Source organism: Poecile atricapillus, chromosome W, assembly GCF_030490865.1.
Source record: "Poecile atricapillus isolate bPoeAtr1 chromosome W, bPoeAtr1.hap1, whole genome shotgun sequence".
Taxonomy (NCBI): Eukaryota; Metazoa; Chordata; class Aves; order Passeriformes; family Paridae; genus Poecile; species Poecile atricapillus.
Genome location: NC_081288.1, coordinates 18,072,663 through 18,092,659, shown reverse-complemented (window position 1 = coordinate 18,092,659; position 19,997 = coordinate 18,072,663). Strand labels below are relative to the sequence as shown.

The following is a 19,997-nucleotide window of genomic DNA, read 5'->3' as shown; positions in this document are numbered from 1 at the left end:
GACTCTCTCTTACCTTTATTCTAGCAATTTCAATAAATTGAACTCACTGTACTTAGAAAACAGATCTTGGGGAAAAAACGTGTTGTGTTTCAAAACCATACCGGTTTGTTTTCAGACTGGACTGGAATTGTAGAATAGAAAAGTCAGCTTACAAATAATGTACATCACTGTTTTTTTTTTTTTCTCTGAGATTTGAGGTAACATGATTATATGGCTACTTTCACAATGCAGGTGGAAGGTTTGTTGTGTTTGTAACTGAATCCATTTCATTATGTAACTTGATAGCTTTGTTCCATTGACTGTAATTTTCCTATTAGGTTTCTACATTTCACAATCCATTCTTTAGAGTTAAGCTTTCATTGACAAGATGTCATATACTGATTTTATTTATTATAACCTCTGTGCTTTGAGGGAATGAAAAGCACTGTTAGTTGAGAAAGAAAACCAGTATATATAATTTCTTTCTCAATAGAAAAATGTGCAAGTATTGCCATTAAAAATGTTTTCTGAAACGACAACACTAGCATCACTATCAAACTTTATTTCAGAAGATGCAGGAAGTCTGAGCCTTTGGAAGGTCCATTGGAATTTAAAATAGATCGTATACCTGTTTGCATGTTTGTGTTACTGCAATACCTCATTTCAGAGAAATATTACATCATTTAAAAGCAGTAGGGTTGAATTACATTAGGGAAGTCTAAACCTATGTAATGAACATTAACATTTTTAATGTACAATTTGATGGTTAATCGTAAGTAGACCAAGGCCTCTTAGGACTTTGGAAGTATCAGAGCAGATGTGTCTGAGCAATCAAAGGTCAGAGTTTTACATATATTATGGCATGCAGAATTACTATTCTTGGGATTCTTATCTATGTTAAAGGATGATGCAATATTTAATAAGTTAGTATATTTTTAGGTATTTTGAGAGTTGGCCTTACATGTCATTTTTGTGTCCTTAAGAACTTGGTGGAATGTGTGTGAGTGAACGTGTAGAAAAACTAAGTAAGCCGTTGGGCCAACATGCATATATTCTATACCTATTTTAAAAACATGGTGGGTTTTTTTGATTGTTTATTTGGGTTTTTTTGTTCGTTGTTTTTTTTGGGTTTTTTCCTGGAGAAAACTGGTAACTTGGAGAGAGGGGAAAGTTTGCTACAGATAGAAAAACAGCTATTTAAAAAATAATTTTCAGGTACAATTATGCATATTCTTTGGGTTGTGTTTATATCAATTGCTCCCTTTTAAAAGGTATTTTGTTTTGCAAAGTGAATATGGCAAAAGCAAAACCTTGAATATTTTTATGCTGAGGTTTTTTGGGGTTTTTTTGTAGTTTAAAGCAGTAATTCAATATCTAGTGTATAGAAATTTGTTACTTTTCAAAAATTACTTAATTTCTGACGTAAGTCCTTGTAAGTTTGTTGCAATTCCAAAACTGTTGCCATGATTATGGTAAGATGAAGAAATAGCGAAGGGAAACAGAAGCTTTCTGGTGTTGCTTGTGGTTTCTTTTGGTCTGTTTTGTTTTCTTTGGTGTAACTGCATGCATTTTGAAGAGTGGGGCTGGAGGGGAAATCTGCCTAGCGTAAGGTCCAGGTTTTAAAAGCTCACAACATTTACTTTAAGTTTTAAACTCTTCTTCAAATAAATTTCATGTTTTGATCTATTATTGTGCTATGGGATGGCATGGAGCTGGTCAATAGTATTGTCATGCTTGACTTTGTCTTTCTATTCCCAATTAAGCATTTTAATATTGTCCTGTAACAAGTGGCAGATGTGGCTATTTGGCAGTGAAATCTTTAGTACTTCCATTGTCTTAACCTGTAAATATTGCCTACTTGGCATCCTTTTCCCACTAGGAAAGCATAGGCTTAAATTAAATGACTAACCAGAATTAAAATCTCCCAGATAGACTTCCTACCCTGTACTTTTATTTGCATTCTTGGGATGGAGTAGGAGAAGCTAATCTTTGCATAACTTGCAAGCTCACTAACTAATTTTGGCAATAATTACAATAGATTTTTTTTGGTTTGTTATGCTCAAACAGATTAGGACTGAAAGTAGCAATTGCAAACCTTGTTACAAGTAAAATGAAAAGTTTGCTATAATGCTTGCCTACTTCTTAGAGTTATTTGCTCAGTGTATTAGTAGAAATAGCTCTCATCCTTGGTGATTTGAAATTCAATATTAAGGCTTGATAGTAAAAGGTGTATTATCAGCATAAGATTGCTAAACAGTAAGATTGCTTCTTACTGTTTAGCAAAAATTTGTAGAAAGACAAAATAGAGATGAAGTAACAGAATATTTTCTTTTATCTGTCTTCTTGAAAATGATGTTGTTATGAATTTGTTAAATAACTGCGTATAAGTGTAACGTGTACCATTTGATTTTTTATTTATGGAATCTTACCATTAAGGTTTCTAAAACTCATCTGGAAAAGAGAGTTGAGTGGCAGTTTTGTTCTTTTCCATCAGCTTATTGAACTGACTTGTCATGTGTCTGCCTGATGGTTTAGATCTGGTGAGAGAAACAATGGAAGCCCATGGCCAAGCAGTTGGAGGAAGGAGGGTGGGACCTTTTTTTCAGCAGCACCAGCTATGTTCAGTTTAATGCTATGAGAAACTGTACCTTGTGGCAATGACTTCAATTTCAGGACAACTAAGGCTGTCCTGTTACTAATGAATCTTTGCTACCTCCTGCATTGAGTTGTTCCTGTCCTCGTCACTGTTAAGAGACAGCAGAGACTCACTATCTATGTATCTTGGCTGTTCTGTGGATGACTGGAAACTGAAAAAGGATTTTTGGCGATCTGCTCTGTCAGATAATAGGAAACATGCCTACATCCCTAGGAATTGTCTATAGCCCTTTATTCTTGGTAACAGGGAACATGCTTTAATACTCCTAGTATTTTTCCACTCTTCCAGAATTTTTGTTCATTTCTTTTTTTTCCTACTAGATGTCAAGACCTGTGCTGTTTTCCTCCTTTTTCGGATAAAGCCTGCAGTGCTCACTGAGGCGTATCAGGGAAAGGTTGTGGGTGCTGATGCAAGGGTGGATGTGAAGAGCACGTGCTGAGTTCTTGCTCAGAAACAGGATGGTAGAGAAAGAAGAAGGTTGTCCACAGTGTTTATTCAGGGAAAATATAAGAGAATATTGTGAAATGTAATTTTTAGTAATTTTATAGGTTGGAAAAGATGAAATATTTTGTGCTTAACTAAACGTACTAACAAGAGCCCCATACCTGCATTTTTGCTGCACAGTGACCACAAAAAATTCAGACTGTTTAGGTCAGACACTGGGAAACCAAGAGCTCTTGGGACCTGAACTTCATCTGTCCCAATAATAAATAAGAAACTTTTAAAACCTGGCTTAATTTTGAATTGTAAATCAACATCTAATTGTAAAATAATATCTGTACAACAATATCTGTTGAAGAAGTAGTAGAAATGCCTGTGATGGCCTGTCCTGTTTCCTCATCTGCTAGGTGAAGCTTAATAGGCACAAAGTATCATGCTGATGTGGAGAGGAGTGGAAGCTTTCATTCGAGACTTCCTAACTTCCTTCTAGTGCATCTAGAATGATGAGCCTGTAAGACAGTTTTGCACATGCTGCTGAAAGAGGTTGAGAAGGACCTTATGGAATTGAAGCAGTAGAGGGAAGGAACAGAAGAGGGAATCCAAGACAATGATATCACATATACTGCCCAGCTTCTTGACAAAATAGCTCTTTTCATTGTTGATGGTGATCTGTTTTCTGTCATCCTTTTATTAGATCATTGAGAATTGCTTACATCTCTTAATTTTCAAGATTTTATTCTTAGTATGCCCTTATACAGGAAATCTCATAATTTTCCTAGTAGGAATATCTTCCTGGTTTAATCTAGGGATTAAACTGGGAAAATGGGCATCCACACTTGATTAATTTCTTGACTTTTGTAGTGATTTTTTTATGTAAGCATTTCCTTTTACATTGGGAATTTTATAATTGTACAGTATATTACATGTACTACTTGTTTTAATAAAGTATTTTTAAAGTAGTTATGTACCCTTACGAACACTGAAAATAAGGCCTTTGATCAAGAGTGCTTTGGATTTTTTTCATAAACCAGGATTCTTTCAGTCATACCAGCAAAGGCAGTTAAGCAACCTCTAAAATGTTGTGGTTGTGGTTGATAACATCAGAAGCAGGGAAGAGAAAAGCCAGGCTGGATTGAGAGCAAGCAGGTATTAGATGCAGAAGGTACAGTGGCCTGTGTGGTGACTGACATGGATCCAGTATTTATTCACACTGTGCTGCTGTGGGAGAGATGTGCCAGGTGCCTTGGGTGGCTTACAATGTACAGCCATGCCGTCACCAGGAATAGTACTTACTGTAACTGTCCTGGACTTCTGCACGCTCCTTGTACAAGACATTTCACTATAATTGTGAAATAGTTGTTTAATCTGTCATTCTAAATTATCAGTACTCATCTCTTAAAATCTAAAATAATACTGGAGAACAGCCTCTGCAGGACTTCCCCCTGCACTGTGAAAGAAGCCTTATTTGCCCTTTACCAAAAAGCAGAGGTCTACTGGTACTTGTCAGATGCTGGAGTCTTCTTCTGATTGTTTTTGATTTACACTTGCTGCTTTTACATAGCTACAAATGTAATGATCAAATAGAAAGCTGAGACTAAATAAGAAACATGCACATGCACCTTCTAGTAAGACTTAAGTTGGGAGAATGGGTTCCTCAAACTTATAGTAGCAAGGGATTTTTTCAGATGCCAGGGATGGGCATGTTCTTTTGTGTGAAAAAACTTCCCAAATCTTCGCTACCCCTTGTTGACCTTCCCTTGATGCTAGATACCTTGGGAAGTTTGGAGTGTCTGACCATTCATTCCAAGGCTGATGTAATGGAATCTGTTTTTAACTAACTTTTTTCTACCTTGCTACTCCTTCTAGCACTGCAAGTGAAATTGGGCCTGGTTAGCCTTTCACCTTCATAAATAGAATTAAAAGTGTATTTTTGCATAGTCTTGTACAGCTGTTGGTTTTTTTTTTTTTTTAATTAATATTATTGTATTGTTTAATACCGTAAGCTCTCCACTGTTCTGAGGGTTAGTCTGTGACCTCCCTGTAGGAGAGGAGAAATTCAAAAACTAGGTAATATATACTCAACACATTTCAACCCAAATGGATTGGGTTGATTGCAAGGTGAAGGGTAATAATATTTCATACAGGAAAACATCAGTGGATTGGGAGCGTTGCAGTGTTTGAGTATGTTAATGTTTTCCAGGCTCTCTGCTACCTCTTGGTGACCTTGTTTTGATGCTTGAGGTCTGAAGTTGCATTTACCACAGTAATTGATTGCTTGCTAGTAGCCAGAGTGATTAATGTCAGATTCATCTGTGTATGTTGGAGAAAGGGATGCAGGGAAGTGACTTGTAATGGTGCTGTGTGTGATTGATGTGCTCTGTGGCATCCTTGGCAATGCTTGTTCTTGCAGGTGCTGGCACCTCGTTTGCCCTTTGCTTCAGTCAGGCATCTGCTGCGGGATTCGCTTCTGTGATCTCCAGTTAGTGTTTTGTGTTTCCAGTGCTGAGTTTACAGGATAAATAGTAGACTGAAAATATTTGCTTCCCTTATTGAATGGCTATTCCAGACATTATAATATCATTCCAGTCTCTGTACACAAAATCCCATGTGCCTTCATGAAAGGTTATTGAGTTAATCGTTGGTACTAAGCCTGAAAATAAAGCAGAAATTCTGTTATCTGTGACATTCAAAAAGAGACAATGGAATTAAGATTCTTAAACAGAATAGGACAAATAGTTGTCAAAGCTATTTTTACTATATTTTTATGCAAAGTTCTTACTGTTAGCAAGATAATCTGGTTGGAATGATGATGAATATATCAGATAAACATCAAGAAAAAGGGAAGGGAATAAATGAAGTGCAGACTTGATCAAGATACAGTTCAACATAAATATCTTTAGCTGTTCAAAAATTAGAAATTTAGCTAAAATAATGAGATTCCTAAAGATGTATAAAACCAGCCTTCTGATTTGGGGCTTTTAGAATGTACATTTAAAAACAATTTTCTTATAATGCATAGGATTATGAGTCATTCATCTATTCTATAAAAAGCAAGAGAACACAAGCAGAAGGAAATGGGACATGCATTTTTAAAGACTGCTTCTGCCTTCCTTTTTGTTTATATGTCAGCTGGATTTTCATGTAATAATGATTCTTGTAGCTGTGGTCTTAAAGCAGATGCTAAATATTGCAAGAATTGCGATGAACTATGGCAGCTGAGTTTTGTATTTAAAATAGTATGCATATAAAAAAAGCTAAATAATTTCTGGGTTTCATGTGGTACATAGGGAATGGGGAAGATTCAGAGCTAGCTGAATCTTTAGAGGGAACTCAGAATACACTTCCCGTTGATAGTTATGTGGGAGATGCTCTTCAGTTTCAGATTGGATTTGCTCATTGTGCTTTCAGTGCTAGACTGTTTCTTGTATTGTTTTGGCAGCATGTACTGACACTTGCTGGAGCGTGTCAGCACTTTTGGCACAAGGCTGCTGAGGGAAAGACTTTATGTAGCTGGATCATTTCAAAGCCTCAGTGTTTAAGCACTCATTACACTTGATATGAAATGGGTTACGTGACTGGGGTAGTGTTCCAGTTATGTTGCTGGAGTGCATTGAGTGTACATACCTAATTTTGGTGTAAATATTCAGAGTTGTACTCTTTTTTCCTGTATTAACTGTAAAGTCAGCAATTTTGTAAGTGTCAGTGAACTTTTCAGAGAACGAAGCGCTCTGCCAGGATTCAGACCAGAAAGCAGGAATTACTTGTGGGGTTTTTTGCTTAAGAACTTTGTGCAAAAGCACATATTCTCCAATTAACCCCTAGTGTTTCAGCTTCTAAGAAAATGTACTTCATTGACTTTAAAATTGTGTTGTTTGCGTATCAGAAGAGTAGATGCTTTGTCATGACTGTTGTAAAGATTTTGCTTTTTGTCAAAATAGTCAAAATCACATTTTGACTGTTTTATCTGGAAAAAAATATGCACTGAGAAAGCATTACATCTCTCAAGTGCTCTTTAAAATAGATGCTGCTATTTTAAACCAAAAACAGTTCTTCTAAGTTATTTGTGTGGTCACTTGTGTAGCTTGTGAAGTTAGGTCTATTGTAAAGATTTCAAGAATAACTAGGAAGTGTTCTTCATGAATTTGTCTTGGGGGGTGGGAGTCAGTTATGCGCTTTTTGCAGAAAGAAAAAGACAAGGAAAATATCCATTATATCTTGTATAAATTAACAGCACATAAACCTCTGCTTTATTATTATTTTTTAAACTCATAGCTTCTATGAGAAAAAATTGCTTAAATGATTTTGTATAAACTGTTTCCTGTAATTAGGATCAAAGTTTTTGGGCATAATGATGTATATATTGTAGATTTGCTCATTTTTAAGAAATTTGATTCTTGTTTCCTGTTTATGATTTTTTTTAATGGCATTCTGTGTTCAGTGACAAATTCTTAGTCAAAATTTATGTGGCAACCCAGTAATTGAGATAATCTGGTATCTCATTATAATTTTGTAGAGTAAGCACGTTTTGATAAAAACCTAAGATTTAATTATTTTTTAGCTTGAAAAATAAACCCTGTGTGCATTCTCATTAACATGTAAAAAATATTATTCCAGCTGCGTTGGGGTAGAGGAGCACCATGCTGTTGACATTGATCTATACCATTGTCCCAACTGTGCAATTCTCCATGGACCTTCTCTAAGTAAGTATGAGTTATTCAGATTTCATCTTACATGTTCTGACTGTTTTCTCTCCATGTGCAACTGCAAAGGACTGTTCAGAGGAATATTCAAGATGAGCTGGATTATTTAGAAGGTACTGGTTCTATGTGACTAACTCTGAGCTGATTAAAAACCTGAAAAACAGACAAACCATCTTGAAATGCCCCCTGACGTGGAGATGTAGATAGAACAAAATATAAGGCACGGCTATAGATTGGAGAAATCAAAGTGCACAGAGTTAGAAAACAATCTGGACTTGGCAGAAAGTGAGAAAATAAGAATTAGGGAATCATAAATAAAAAAAAAAAAAAAGGAAAATATGAAGGATGGTTACAAAGTTCATGCTTTTTAATTATCAAAGTTCTGATAGATACCTAGGAAGGCAACTTTGAGAAAGTGTGCAAGTTAGTTATCTTTCCTTTCTCAGTGGTTGTAAGTTATGTGCCACAACAGTCAAACACAACTTTTCAACAGTGAAAGCAGAATATGAACATCCTGTGAGTGCTGTTTGTGCTTTTTTTGTTGTTTGTTATTAATTTTGTTGTTTCCCCCCCATTTATGTCCTTGAAAGTTACACAGTTCCAAATCTCAGGTTGCTAATTTATAAACAAGATTCCACCAAGGCCAAAATGTGTTGCCATCAGAGTCTGATAGAGAGCAACAAGAGACATCTCTTTGGTTCTCCTTTGAGTAGATAAATTTGCTGTAGAGATCTGCACTGATAAAATGAAACATAGTTTCTTTTGGTAACTGCTGAAAGGGTACTGCTTGATCCAATTCCCTAGGTTTTCTCCCATGTCTCCCCTTCTCAAATGAAATAGGGTTGTAAAAAATCTAAAAATAAATTTCACTTTTCCAACCATGAATTAAATTTCCTCATTCAGACCTGAAAACATTTATAAGCAGAGTGCCTTTACCCTCCAAGCACTGAGCCATGGTAATCTGTGTTTTTTAATGCATGTTTGTTTGTGGGTTTTGTTGTTGTTGATTTTATTGTTTGTGTTTTTGTTTTGGGTATTTAATTTGGGGTTTTTTTGTTTCCTTGGTTTGTATTTTTTTTTGTTAAGTTTGGGGGTTTTTTTGGGTTTTTTCTCTTGAAGACACCATATAATGTTTTACAGTCAATGCTGACTGAAGATAAATAGTATTTTCAAATCTGAATTTACTTTACATTTAGAAATAAGTTTAAAACCACCTTCAGTGGTAGTCTTGTGGTGTATGAACAAAGTGAATGAAGAGAACTAGTAAGTTCAAAGTAAACCAAAGTAAATCAATTACTGATTTAATTAATACATGTTTCGTGATATGTAGCTTCTGTAGTATGTGAGTTCATGGTCTGTTTGCTAAAATATAAGATAAATGCTGGTTTGTGTGCTTGTAGTTTTTAGTACTCCAGTAGTCATTTTCAGTTCCAAATCTGCATGTTTGTCTTATAAATCAGAATACAAACAACAGCTGTTTTTTTCCTTGACTTTCTGTCTCTTTTTTCTGTGGAGTAGAGGGACTAGGAAGAGGAGCAGATGAAAGATCATATCAGACTTTTCAAAATAATAAACTAGTAAATTTGAAATTTCTTTTCTTTTCTTGATTAATGAGAACTAGTCTGCTTCACCCTGATGCCTGTAAATAACCTTTCTTGTAATGTAAGTGTTGTCTCACCTGCAGCAATTAGACAGTGAGATAAGAGGGATTCTTGTTTTGGAAGTCTTTTCAAAAAGACAAGCATCTGTGGCAAAAATTATCCTTGTTATTTCATATTGCCTCAAGTGTGTAGATCATCTAGATTTAGTAGAAGCTTCAGACATGTCAGTTACCAACCCAAACAGAGGTGATATAATTAAGTATGTCTTCACATTGAGTTTCATTAATTGTTCTCAGCTGTCAGAATAAAATCTATGGTAGTTTGTGGTTTGGGCCCTACTTCCTTCAGTTTTTAAAGAGACTGATAATGTCTCATGACTTCAGGTGTTGCAGAAATGTTCCAGAGTACTTCAGTCTTTTAATTTACAGCTTCATATTCTAAAATTACTTTGTCTAAGAGTTTACAAAGAGACAAAAATTCAGCTGTTGAAGAGGGCAAGTGTATCTGTAGCTTCAACAGAATATGTAATTAAATGAAGTAGTAAAAAAAATTACTTAAAATATATAAGAAACACATACTTTACATTACAAATGGGTGGTTACTTTCAGTATCCTACAAAATTAATTGTGTAAAATTTCCAGTAATGAAAAGAAAGCTACTGCATAGTTAGATGGAAAGATGAAATTAACAAATCAATTTATTCATGTATTTTAAAAAAAATCCTCTTCATGATTTGAAAGAACAATTTTACAAGACCTTTAGTAAGCAGCCATGTGTATAAAATGCTAAATAATGAATCCTAAAATCAGAAGTAATTCCAAAAGAGAACAATTAAAAGTAATATACTATGGAGGATTTTGTTTTGGTTTTTTTTTTTTAGATAATTTGATTTAGAGTATTCATATTCATTTTGTTAGTTTCAAAGTTTTCTTGGTGATCTTTAAGTGTAAAAATGCTCTATTTGCATGAATGCTGTGAGTCAGATGTGTCACCAGCTTGTGGTGCCCAGAGCTCTAAGAAAGCACAACGTTCAGTAAATGCTAATATGAATGTAGTTGTTAGGACATCCCTTTCTTTTTCTGGTTTTGTCTTCTCACTTCTGTGACTACTCTCCAACCAGCATCTTTTTGTTTGTGGTATTAATGCCTGTGCTTGGTCTGAGCTGAGAATGAGATGTTGTACCAGGCCTTGGCAGGGAATTCTGTGATTTACTGGGTGCTCCATACAATTTTGCAGTCTTCCTGTGCCAACATTGCTCTTGTGTTTTTGGTCACTGGGAATCTCCAGTACCTCTTCCAAGACTTGGGGCCTCATTGTACTTGTGTACACCTCTTGATGGTCTCCATTTGAAGTCTAGCAGATGGTGGTCTCTGAGGGAAACAGTCCAGTAGTGGGAGAAGACAGGGAAGAGTGTTTGCCTAAGTAGAGACAGTTATTGACCCATTGCATTGAATGTAGGAGGAATGTAATTAAAAAAAAAAAAAAAGTAATATTCCTACTTAATTTTCATGAAAACTTCCAGCCGACTCTTCTTTTTTCAACCTCCCTGCAATTAAGAACTTGTAGTTCTCAGTGTTGTCACAGCAGGTTTTACCTCAGTTTAGAAACACCAAGGGTGAACACTGGTTCCTTCCTTAATTTGAGCTTTATGTTCCATTCAGTTAAAATGGTTGGTTTTGGTTTTGTTTTGGTTTTTTTTGGCAGTTGTTTCTGTAATGTCTTAGGGGGTTAAAAAAGCTCTAGAATGAAGGCACACATAAGCAGACAGTTTTCATGACTGTTTCCTCTTCAGTGTTCTCTTATGAAAGGATGATATACATTGCCAAGTACAAGCAAAAGTGATTTTATTTTCTGATTTGTAAATGTTGGAAAGACAGACTTTAAAAACTATGTCTGTGCTATAAAATCTCTTAAGCAGCTGTATCATCTTACAATTTTAATGAGCTGTTGTAACAGCAGTGAATTTATGGGAAACTACTCTGACGAAGATTAGTATTAGCCACTAATTTCTTGTATTATTATTTATGACTGAGAAAATAGCTTTGAAAACTTAATAAACCTGTCTTCATTATTTATGAAGTTTTACAGTATTTGGATAGTTGGTTCATTAAGCAGCACTGGTTTGCAGGTTAGCAAAGATCTATAAATGTCAGTTTATTCTCTTAAAAGTCTTCTAGAGGGTCTATGTTGTCACGCCTATGGGAAACAGCACATCAACAGAATTATTCCCTCTTATGTGTAATGACTATAAGATGTCCATTTTTCCATATAACCAGTATAACCAACTGTTTTTTTCTGGAGAAGCAGCAATTTTTTTGTCTTTTTTAAAAACTATTTTCCCCCCTCCTCATGCATCCTCAGCTTTCTATTACAGTGAGCTGTGTTTTCAGTATTGCTAGTGCTTTTTTACATTTTGGGTGCATCATGACTTAGGTAAATTTAAGAATGAGCTCTTCCATGAATTTGTATTACTGCAGTGGTTTTGCTGGATGTTGTATTTCAGGCTGTTTGGCAGACTACTGTAAAACACTATTTGTGTTGACAAATAAAATTAGCTTTTTCCTCTTCTGAGTTTCCTCAGCATACACAACTAAATTTGTGTTTAATATTAGTGGTTAAATTATAGATCTGGTGTCAGTAAATCATCTTGGGGCAGTCTTCCCGTAGCAACTGTCTAGCTGTGGAGCAGAATCCGGCTTTTTTAGGAAAAACTGAAATGCAGACTTAAAATTACTGGACCCTTAGTGGGTTTCTTAGTACAGTAAGTGATAAAGTTTGGAAGTTCAGCACTCTTGGAGTTTGTTTCCCAAATGGTGAGATGGTGGTCCCTTTTGGAGGGGCACCTCTTGATGATTTAATAGGGCTTCTCAGCCTGTTGAGAGTTTAAAGATGAGAAATACAGGTTTATTTGAATAGAGGGGAAGTGCTCCAGAGAGCAGTTTACTAACAAACAGATGATGCAACCAAGGACTTCCGTTCAAGGCTGTAAGCTTGTGTTCTTTATAAATGAAGAAGAAAAATGAGTGGTTCAGGAAGCCAAATCAATGAAATATCCATTATGGAATGATTTGTTGTGAAATTATGAAAATTTGAAGACAGGCAGTTAAGTTAACCACAATATCATAAGTCACTTTGTCCTCTTCTTTTGACTCAAGGTCAAAAAATTCAAATGGGGAGGCTACATACAGCTTTCAGTGTTTTACAGAACAACTTTCCAATATGTAAAGGGGGTGTATAAGAAATAAGGGGGCTTTTTACTGAGGTCTTTAGTGATAGGACAATGGATGATGGCTTTAAACTAAAAGAGCGTAGATTTAGATTAAAGAAGAAATTCTTTACTGTGAGATTGATGAAACATTGGCACAGGTTGCCCGGAGAAGTGGTGGGTGTCTCATCTTGGAGGTGTTCAAGGCTAGGTCGGATGGGGCTTTGAGTAATCTGGATAGTGGAAGGTGTCCCTGTTCATGCCAGGATGTTGTAAGTAGATGATCTTTAATGTCCCTTCCACCCCAAACCATTCTGTGATTCTGTGAAAGTACATACACTTTTTTTACACATACTTCTTTTTCATTTGGGTATCTGTCATTTGTCATGGGGAGATCACCACAAGTTTTTCTGAGAATGTCTAGTGTTTCAATTTCCTTGGGCTTTTAAGTATAAGGAGTGGTTAGAAATACAATTTTGCTACAATTGAGCTACCAGATTCCCAAAATAGTAATAAAACTTTAATTTATCCTTTGTTTTTTATTAATATGCTGTAGCAGTGCATTAAAGCTTCAAACTGTTAAGAATTTGTATGCTTTGGAGTGCAGTGCTTTTGTTACATGTATTGTAAAGATCACACCTGCCCACAACAGCTTGCACACAAAATTGTAGTAGAGACATAAGAAGTAGAAATGATAGTGAATAGCAGTAATATTATCAGACTGGATATGGGCATGCTTATGGGGTGTGACAGCACAGTGGGATTAAGTCTTATCGTTGTGTGAATGTGTAAAATGAAGTCTCTGGCTATTCAGGAGGTGTGGTCCTTTTGTTTATTAAAAAAAAAGTCTGAGCTTTAAGAAATTAAAGTTCAATTGTTAGTTTTGTAGCTGGCTTTTTGAATTTGTACAGCTTTCAGGCTGCACCTGTTTACTTGTGTTGGACTGGATGTGGAGTCTTGTATATAGTGTACACTGAGATTCTCATGTAGAAGGAGCTATAAAAATACAGAGAGTTACTGTGTCTTGCAGATTTCATTTGTTGGAAATAGGTAGAGTGTCACCTAATTAAAAAACATAAGGTTTGTTGTCACGGAAATGTGATCGAGGCATGTCTGTTTCGCTGATGGGATGATTGCTAATCTGAGATGTCTGATTTAACTAATTCCATGTTTAATCTTCCTGAAACTTGTAGTGAAGAAGAGGAGAAACTGGCACAGACATGACTACACAGAGCCAGATGATGGCTCCAAACCAGTGCAGGCTGGAACACGGACCTTTGTTAAACAGCTGCGGGCTCGCTCTTTCCCAAGGTACAGAACCTTCCTTACATATTTTGGTGGGAAAACACAGTGAAATGTCATCTGTCTTAGTGCAATTGACTAACATTTCTCTGCTTCATATAGTGAAGGTTGAGGATGACTTCCTCCTTCACAATTCTTCCCAGTGAATCCCTGTTTCAGAGGGACACATTTGCCTTTTCACACAGTAACTGTTCAGTTTTGTACTGGGATGAGTTGTCTGCTGGAACTGCTGCAGGGTGGTCTGAAAGGTTTTGAGTTTTAGGGTGGGTGTTTTTTTTTTGTTTTGGTTTTGTTTGTTTGGTGTTCGTGCTCTTACTGTCTGAATATTGTCTGTCCATTCCTTTAGTTCTCAGCTTCATTCCAAGTAACATAAAACATTCACATGAGCTGATGTTCTACCCATTCTCGTGTGCTTTAGAAGAAAATGGAGAAACATGATTATATTTTGATCCTGAGCTTGGTTTGCTATCTCACTGAAACACAATGACTTACGATTCTTTAGAGCAGCTGGTGGCTGTTGTTAGCAAAATGTACTTTAATGAGTAATGCCTTCTCTTTGAATTCCTTTTCTCTATCCTTTTACATTACTCTCTTCAGTCATACAGAAGGACTATGAGTTTCCAGATAATGCATTACAGTAAAAATTTCTTTGCTTGTTGAGGTTGTTTTCTTGGTCTTTTAGTTAAATACTTAATAAAACAGCACTGTGTGTTTATTTTAGATTCAGGTGTAGCCATTCCCATCTGTCCTGCCCCAAACTGTGACTTTTTTTATTTCAGTAATGCTTGGAGGATGCTTTTCTGCTAATACTTCATCCTTTCTTTCCGCCAGTGCTGATGAAGTAATTTTGAAAATGCATGGAAGCCAGTTAACACAAAGATATCTGGAGAAACATGGGTTTGATGTTCCCATTATGGTTCCTAAATTAGATGGTTTGGGACTCAGACTTCCTCCACCAACTTTCTCCGTTTTAGATGTGGAACGCTATGTAGGTAAGAGTCACTCTGGAGTACTTATTAAAATGTCTTTCTCCTGTCTATAAACTAAAATAAATATTTGCATGATTATATAATAAATATTTGCATGATTATAAGAGCTTCCAGAGTGCTAAATGTTTAGTCTAAATTCAAGACTAGCAGAGAGTAAAATCAAAACAGTGGTTTGGAGCGGTTTCTTCTTCTTTTATTTTTTTTTTTTTTCCGTGTCTGTTTGGTAGATGTGTGGTAGGACTATAGCCTTATGTCTCAATTTTCAAACTTGTTAATTTTAGTGCAGGCTATATGTGGAATGCAGGGGTTTTTTTCTGCTACATGTATATCAAGGATAATGGGAATTGAATTAATCACTCTTAGGATTAATAAATTTAATCACTGGTTAGGCTATGACAAAACTTAATGGACTCAGTAAATTGGCATTTCTTAATTAAATCTTCCAGAAAAAATTCCTACCTTGGCATTCTTTCCTGGGAGAGGCTTCCCAATAACCACTTCTTTCTTATCAGATCTCTTATCAGTAATTGTGCCAAGCTTATGTAAGTGTGCAGTACAGAGACTGAGCCAGCTGCAGCAGGACATTTCCTGTAACACATGGTAGAGATGAGTGTGTTCTCATGATCACCTAATGTAATGATGTGTGCTGAAAGTAGGTTTTCTGCCCATCAATATTTTACAAAGGCACCAGAATATGCAGTGTTGTCACCATTGTGATGATAAATAGTAATGTGTGTTCTGCCTTAAAAATTAATTATCATGGTGATTTTTCTGAATCTTTTTGTCTGGATTACTGCCTCTTTGGATTCAGAGAGAAACTTGATTGTCTTATCCCTGTACATACATTTTGACCTGCCAAGTTTTCCAGTTCAGGGAAAAAATTGGAATGCTACAGATGTACCTTCCTGTTATTGAAATTAAAAATAAGAAAACTGAGTAAGTACTATTTCATCTGGAATTTATCAAGATGATACAAAACTACAGTTTTAAAGTGAATATGTTTATAATGTACATCTAGGCATGTTTCCAGCATTCCAAAATTAAGTGTCAAATTTGGCCATTGTGTAACTAAAAGGACATAAACCAATTGCTGTTATAGTGGTGGGTTTAGTCCTTTTCCTTGGCTTGTCTAGTTCTCTAAATATATCACTTCAGAACACATGGTGTGTAACCCCCTCTTTATTGTCATCAGAAAAGAAACACACCCATGATAATTATTCAGTGAAATTACTGCATGCTTGCAGCTTGTGCATGTGTGTAAGAAAGGTGGGGGTTTGATGATGGTTTATGGATAGGAAAAGTGAGGAAGAGATCTGCCTTGATAACTTTCTTCATGCTTCTCTCTGCAATAGCAGACATAAACCAAATTTTAATTTTTTTTTTAAAAGCAGATGCAGCCATTCTATACTACTTTTTCTTTTTGATTAACCACAGGAAAGTGGATTTATATTTAGAGTGTTTTCAATTCTGTCCTTAGCTGATTAGTGTAATTATAGTTAAACCTAACAAAAAGTTGGTTTATACTGATCTGTCTCTCTTCCAAGAGAATAATGATAGTAGTGGAGTTTTTCTGCAGAAATGTTTTAACAAAGACTGGAAAAAAGTTAATTTTCTCTTAAATATCTGAAATGTCTTTTTTCTGTGAAAGCCTTAAGAAAGTCACCCTGCTTTTCTTTTCACAGGTGGTGACAAAGTGATAGATGTCATAGATGTAGCAAGACAAGCAGACAGTAAAATGAAGCTCCATAATTACATTAAATACTTCACAAATCCTGACCGACCCAAAGTATTGAATGTGATCAGCCTGGAATTCTCGGACACAAAGTGAGTATTGACTTCAATTCCTTGAATGTAGGAAGTGGTTTTCACAAAGCTGAACAATATGTGTAGGAATATAATGCCTGTAGTGGGAAAGACAGGAGGAGGTGTATTTTATGTAGACAGCCATTGTCATGTAATGTAGGTATAAAACATATTTATTAGTTCATAAGTAATGTCTTTGTAGGAAGCTGTCATTTAAAAAGAGATATGCTTACTCCTGCTTATATTAACAGTTCTTTTTTGTTTGTTTTTTAAAAGGATGTCTGAATTAGTGGAAGTACCAGACATTGCCAGAAAGCTTTCATGGGTGGAAAACTATTGGCCAGATGATTCTGTCTTCCCTAAGCCTTTTGTTCAGAAGTATTGCTTAATGGGTGTCCAGGACAGCTATACAGATTTTCATATTGATTTTGGAGGAACATCAGTTTGGTACCACGTTCTCTGGGTATGAGTACTTCTTGATTTACTGAATCACAGAATTTGCTCTTTTGGAAGGAACCCATCAGGATTGGCCCTGTCCAGGACATGCCAAGAGTCACACCATGTACCTGAGAGCATTGTCCAAATGCCTCTTCAGCTCTGTCAGGCTTGGTGCTATGATCAGTTTCCTGGGGAGCCTGTTCCAGAGCCCAGCCACCCCTTGGATGTCTATGACTGTGAAACAAAAGTCGTTCAGTGTGTAGCCTTCTGTTGTGGCATTATCACCTGCATGAAACCTCGTGCTTGCAATGCTTGAAAGGGAATTACTGATCTCTGGTGTTGCATTTTTATGCTTTTATTTTAGCATGCTGTCGGTGACTTGTAGGCTGTAATTGGTTGACTGATGACTTTAGTAGACTTGTGGGTGATACAGTGAGGTTTTAGTAGGAAAACAAAAAGATTAAATTAAAATCATTGGCATATTCAATTTTCTATTCTCACAAATTTGACCATGTGTATGTCATAGAAGAGGCAAAGTCTTCTTTGGTAGGTGTGTGCATATCCATGAATTGTTTATAAAAATTGGATTGTTTTTGTAGTCCAGTGAAAAGTTGGTTGGTTTGTTTGCTTCCTTTAGATCATAAGACATCACCTGGTTAATATGCTGTATCTAAGCTCTTGGTGGATTGCATTTGTGAGACACTGGGCTGGGAAGCTTGAACATGCCATAGTGAGAAGATGGAATATTTTAGGTCAATCTGTTACTCTGTTAGGAATGACTCAGAGGTTGTAGTGTACCTCCAGGAAGTACAACATTAATGTAGGAAAACATAAATTTATTTATTTGGTATATTTATCTAATAGGGTGAGAAGATATTCTATTTGATCAAGCCCACTGATGAAAATTTGGCTCTCTACGAGTCCTGGAGTTCATCTGTCACCCAGAGTGAAGTATATTTTGGGGACAAGGTTGACAAGTGTTACAAGTGTGTTGTGAAGCAAGGACACACTTTATTTGTTCCAACAGGTAAGATTTTACTCTTGCTATTAGGACTTAGCATGTTTAATCACCAGGAATTATGATTATTATAAAATAATTGCATTATCAACATTGGGTATCCTCTAAAATTATGGATGAGAGGGAATAATAAAAAAATTAGAAATTTAGATTTTCAAACCAAGTAATTAGCTTTTAAGATTGGCTGACAATCATAACAATTATCAGGGAATGAAAGGGTATTTGTTACCCAATTAGAAGACAACAAATTAAAGTTGAATTTGATTATCAGGGAAGTAGTTCCAATTAATAGAACACAGATTGTTCTCTATTTGATAAGTATCAGACTGAATTCTTACCCTAATTTTATAATACAATTTTATTTTTTACAGATTTCAGTATTGCAAGGCCTACTCGGCCTAATTATTACAAAAAAACATCACATAGACTTCTTATGCTGTGGGCTAGTGTATTAAGAATACAAGTTGGGTGGGTTTTTTTGGTTTGCTTTTATTGTGAGAAATGCCAAAACAATTCAATTTCTTTAATAAAAGACAAAACACAGAGAAATGCTTAAAAAAAAAACCCTCATGCTGCTCAAATTCCCGAATACCATAAGCTTACAAGTCTTTAATAAATCAAACCATATTTTGCCAAAAAGTGACGGCCAGGTTTTGGTATTGTTGCTTATCCTACCTATTCCTATAAATGCTTTTTATTATTTTATCATTAAAAATTTGTACTGTTGGGTACTGTCTTTTTTCTGGAGGGGGGAAAGAAAGCTTTGAATACGTGGAATAGGGAAATGGTTTAAAATTCTACTTCTGGAAGAAGCCTTGAAGATTATGATCAGTACGTTATTCCATCCTGCACTTTCTAGACTACTTCATTTTTCTCATAGCTCAGTTCTGTACCTGTGAGGTTCAGGGATTACTGTTCTCGTTCACAGCTTGTGCAGAATAGGTACTATCTGATGAGGTCCTCTGTGTGCTCTTGACATTCCTGAACAGCCAGAGCTTTTAAAACCATGTATTTCCAGCAAGAGATAGCATTAATTGTCCATGTAAGTTCGTACATCTAGGAACAGAGAAAGCAGAATTACAGAATGAAGAACTTTGTGACTCACAGAAAATAGTTAGCTGCTTTCTAAGTAATCAGCTGAATCTGAGCTATCACTGTAATGTGACCATGAAGAAAAGTATCATCAGATGATAATTTCTCATGTGTACATGTATTTCAACATGTGTACACATAAAAAGATACTTTCAAATACAAATATGTATCTACACATGTGCATGTATGTGTATAACACATACTTTTTCACATACATATAATGGAGTACAGTGGAAAAACCTGTAAATGAAATTAGATTTCAAGACAGGTGTTTAAAAAAAAGGGAAATTCGGTAAGACTGAGTAAAGACTTTGAAAAAAACAAAACCCTGATCTCTGGTGAAAACCACTTGCTGTTTCTGCTTGCACTGATGCTAGTGGATGTCATAATTATTTTATAATCTTGGAAATATGTTCAGAGTAGTTTTCTGATCTTAAGTTAATCTTGCATACAAGTGAATAGCATCAACTGGGAGGCTCTTTAGAATTATTTAAATATTATTCAAGATATTCTGTGTGCTTTACACCAGATTTTTATTCCTTGTTATGTAGACCTTGATCAAAAGTGCAGCATAAAAATGGCAGGCAGGAATATAAAAAAATTAAAGTCTTAAGTTGATACAGGTATGCCACAAAACTGCTCATTTATTATCTGAATCAGGGCATGAATTTAATGCTAGTTTGTAATATGTAGTTGTTTGTGATTTGGTCTGATCTTTCCTCAAATTGAGAAGCTGTGTTTGTCCATCTTGCCTACACTCAGTGAAACCATGA

General features: G+C 35.7%; 1 protein-coding gene across 1 annotated transcript in view; it reads left to right on the top strand.

Annotated features, from left to right (window-relative positions):
- The window catches only part of LOC131591580 (lysine-specific demethylase 7A-like), a 61,788-nt gene that overhangs the window by 18,308 nt on the left and 23,483 nt on the right, over nucleotides 1-19,997 (top strand). The window contains exons 2-7 of the mRNA XM_058862405.1: nucleotides 7,691-7,776; nucleotides 13,776-13,893; nucleotides 14,716-14,876; nucleotides 16,556-16,697; nucleotides 16,953-17,139; nucleotides 17,979-18,141. Coding sequence (XP_058718388.1) covers nucleotides 7,691-7,776; nucleotides 13,776-13,893; nucleotides 14,716-14,876; nucleotides 16,556-16,697; nucleotides 16,953-17,139; nucleotides 17,979-18,141 — 857 coding nt within the window. The remainder of the gene's footprint in view (nucleotides 1-7,690; nucleotides 7,777-13,775; nucleotides 13,894-14,715; nucleotides 14,877-16,555; nucleotides 16,698-16,952; nucleotides 17,140-17,978; nucleotides 18,142-19,997) is intronic.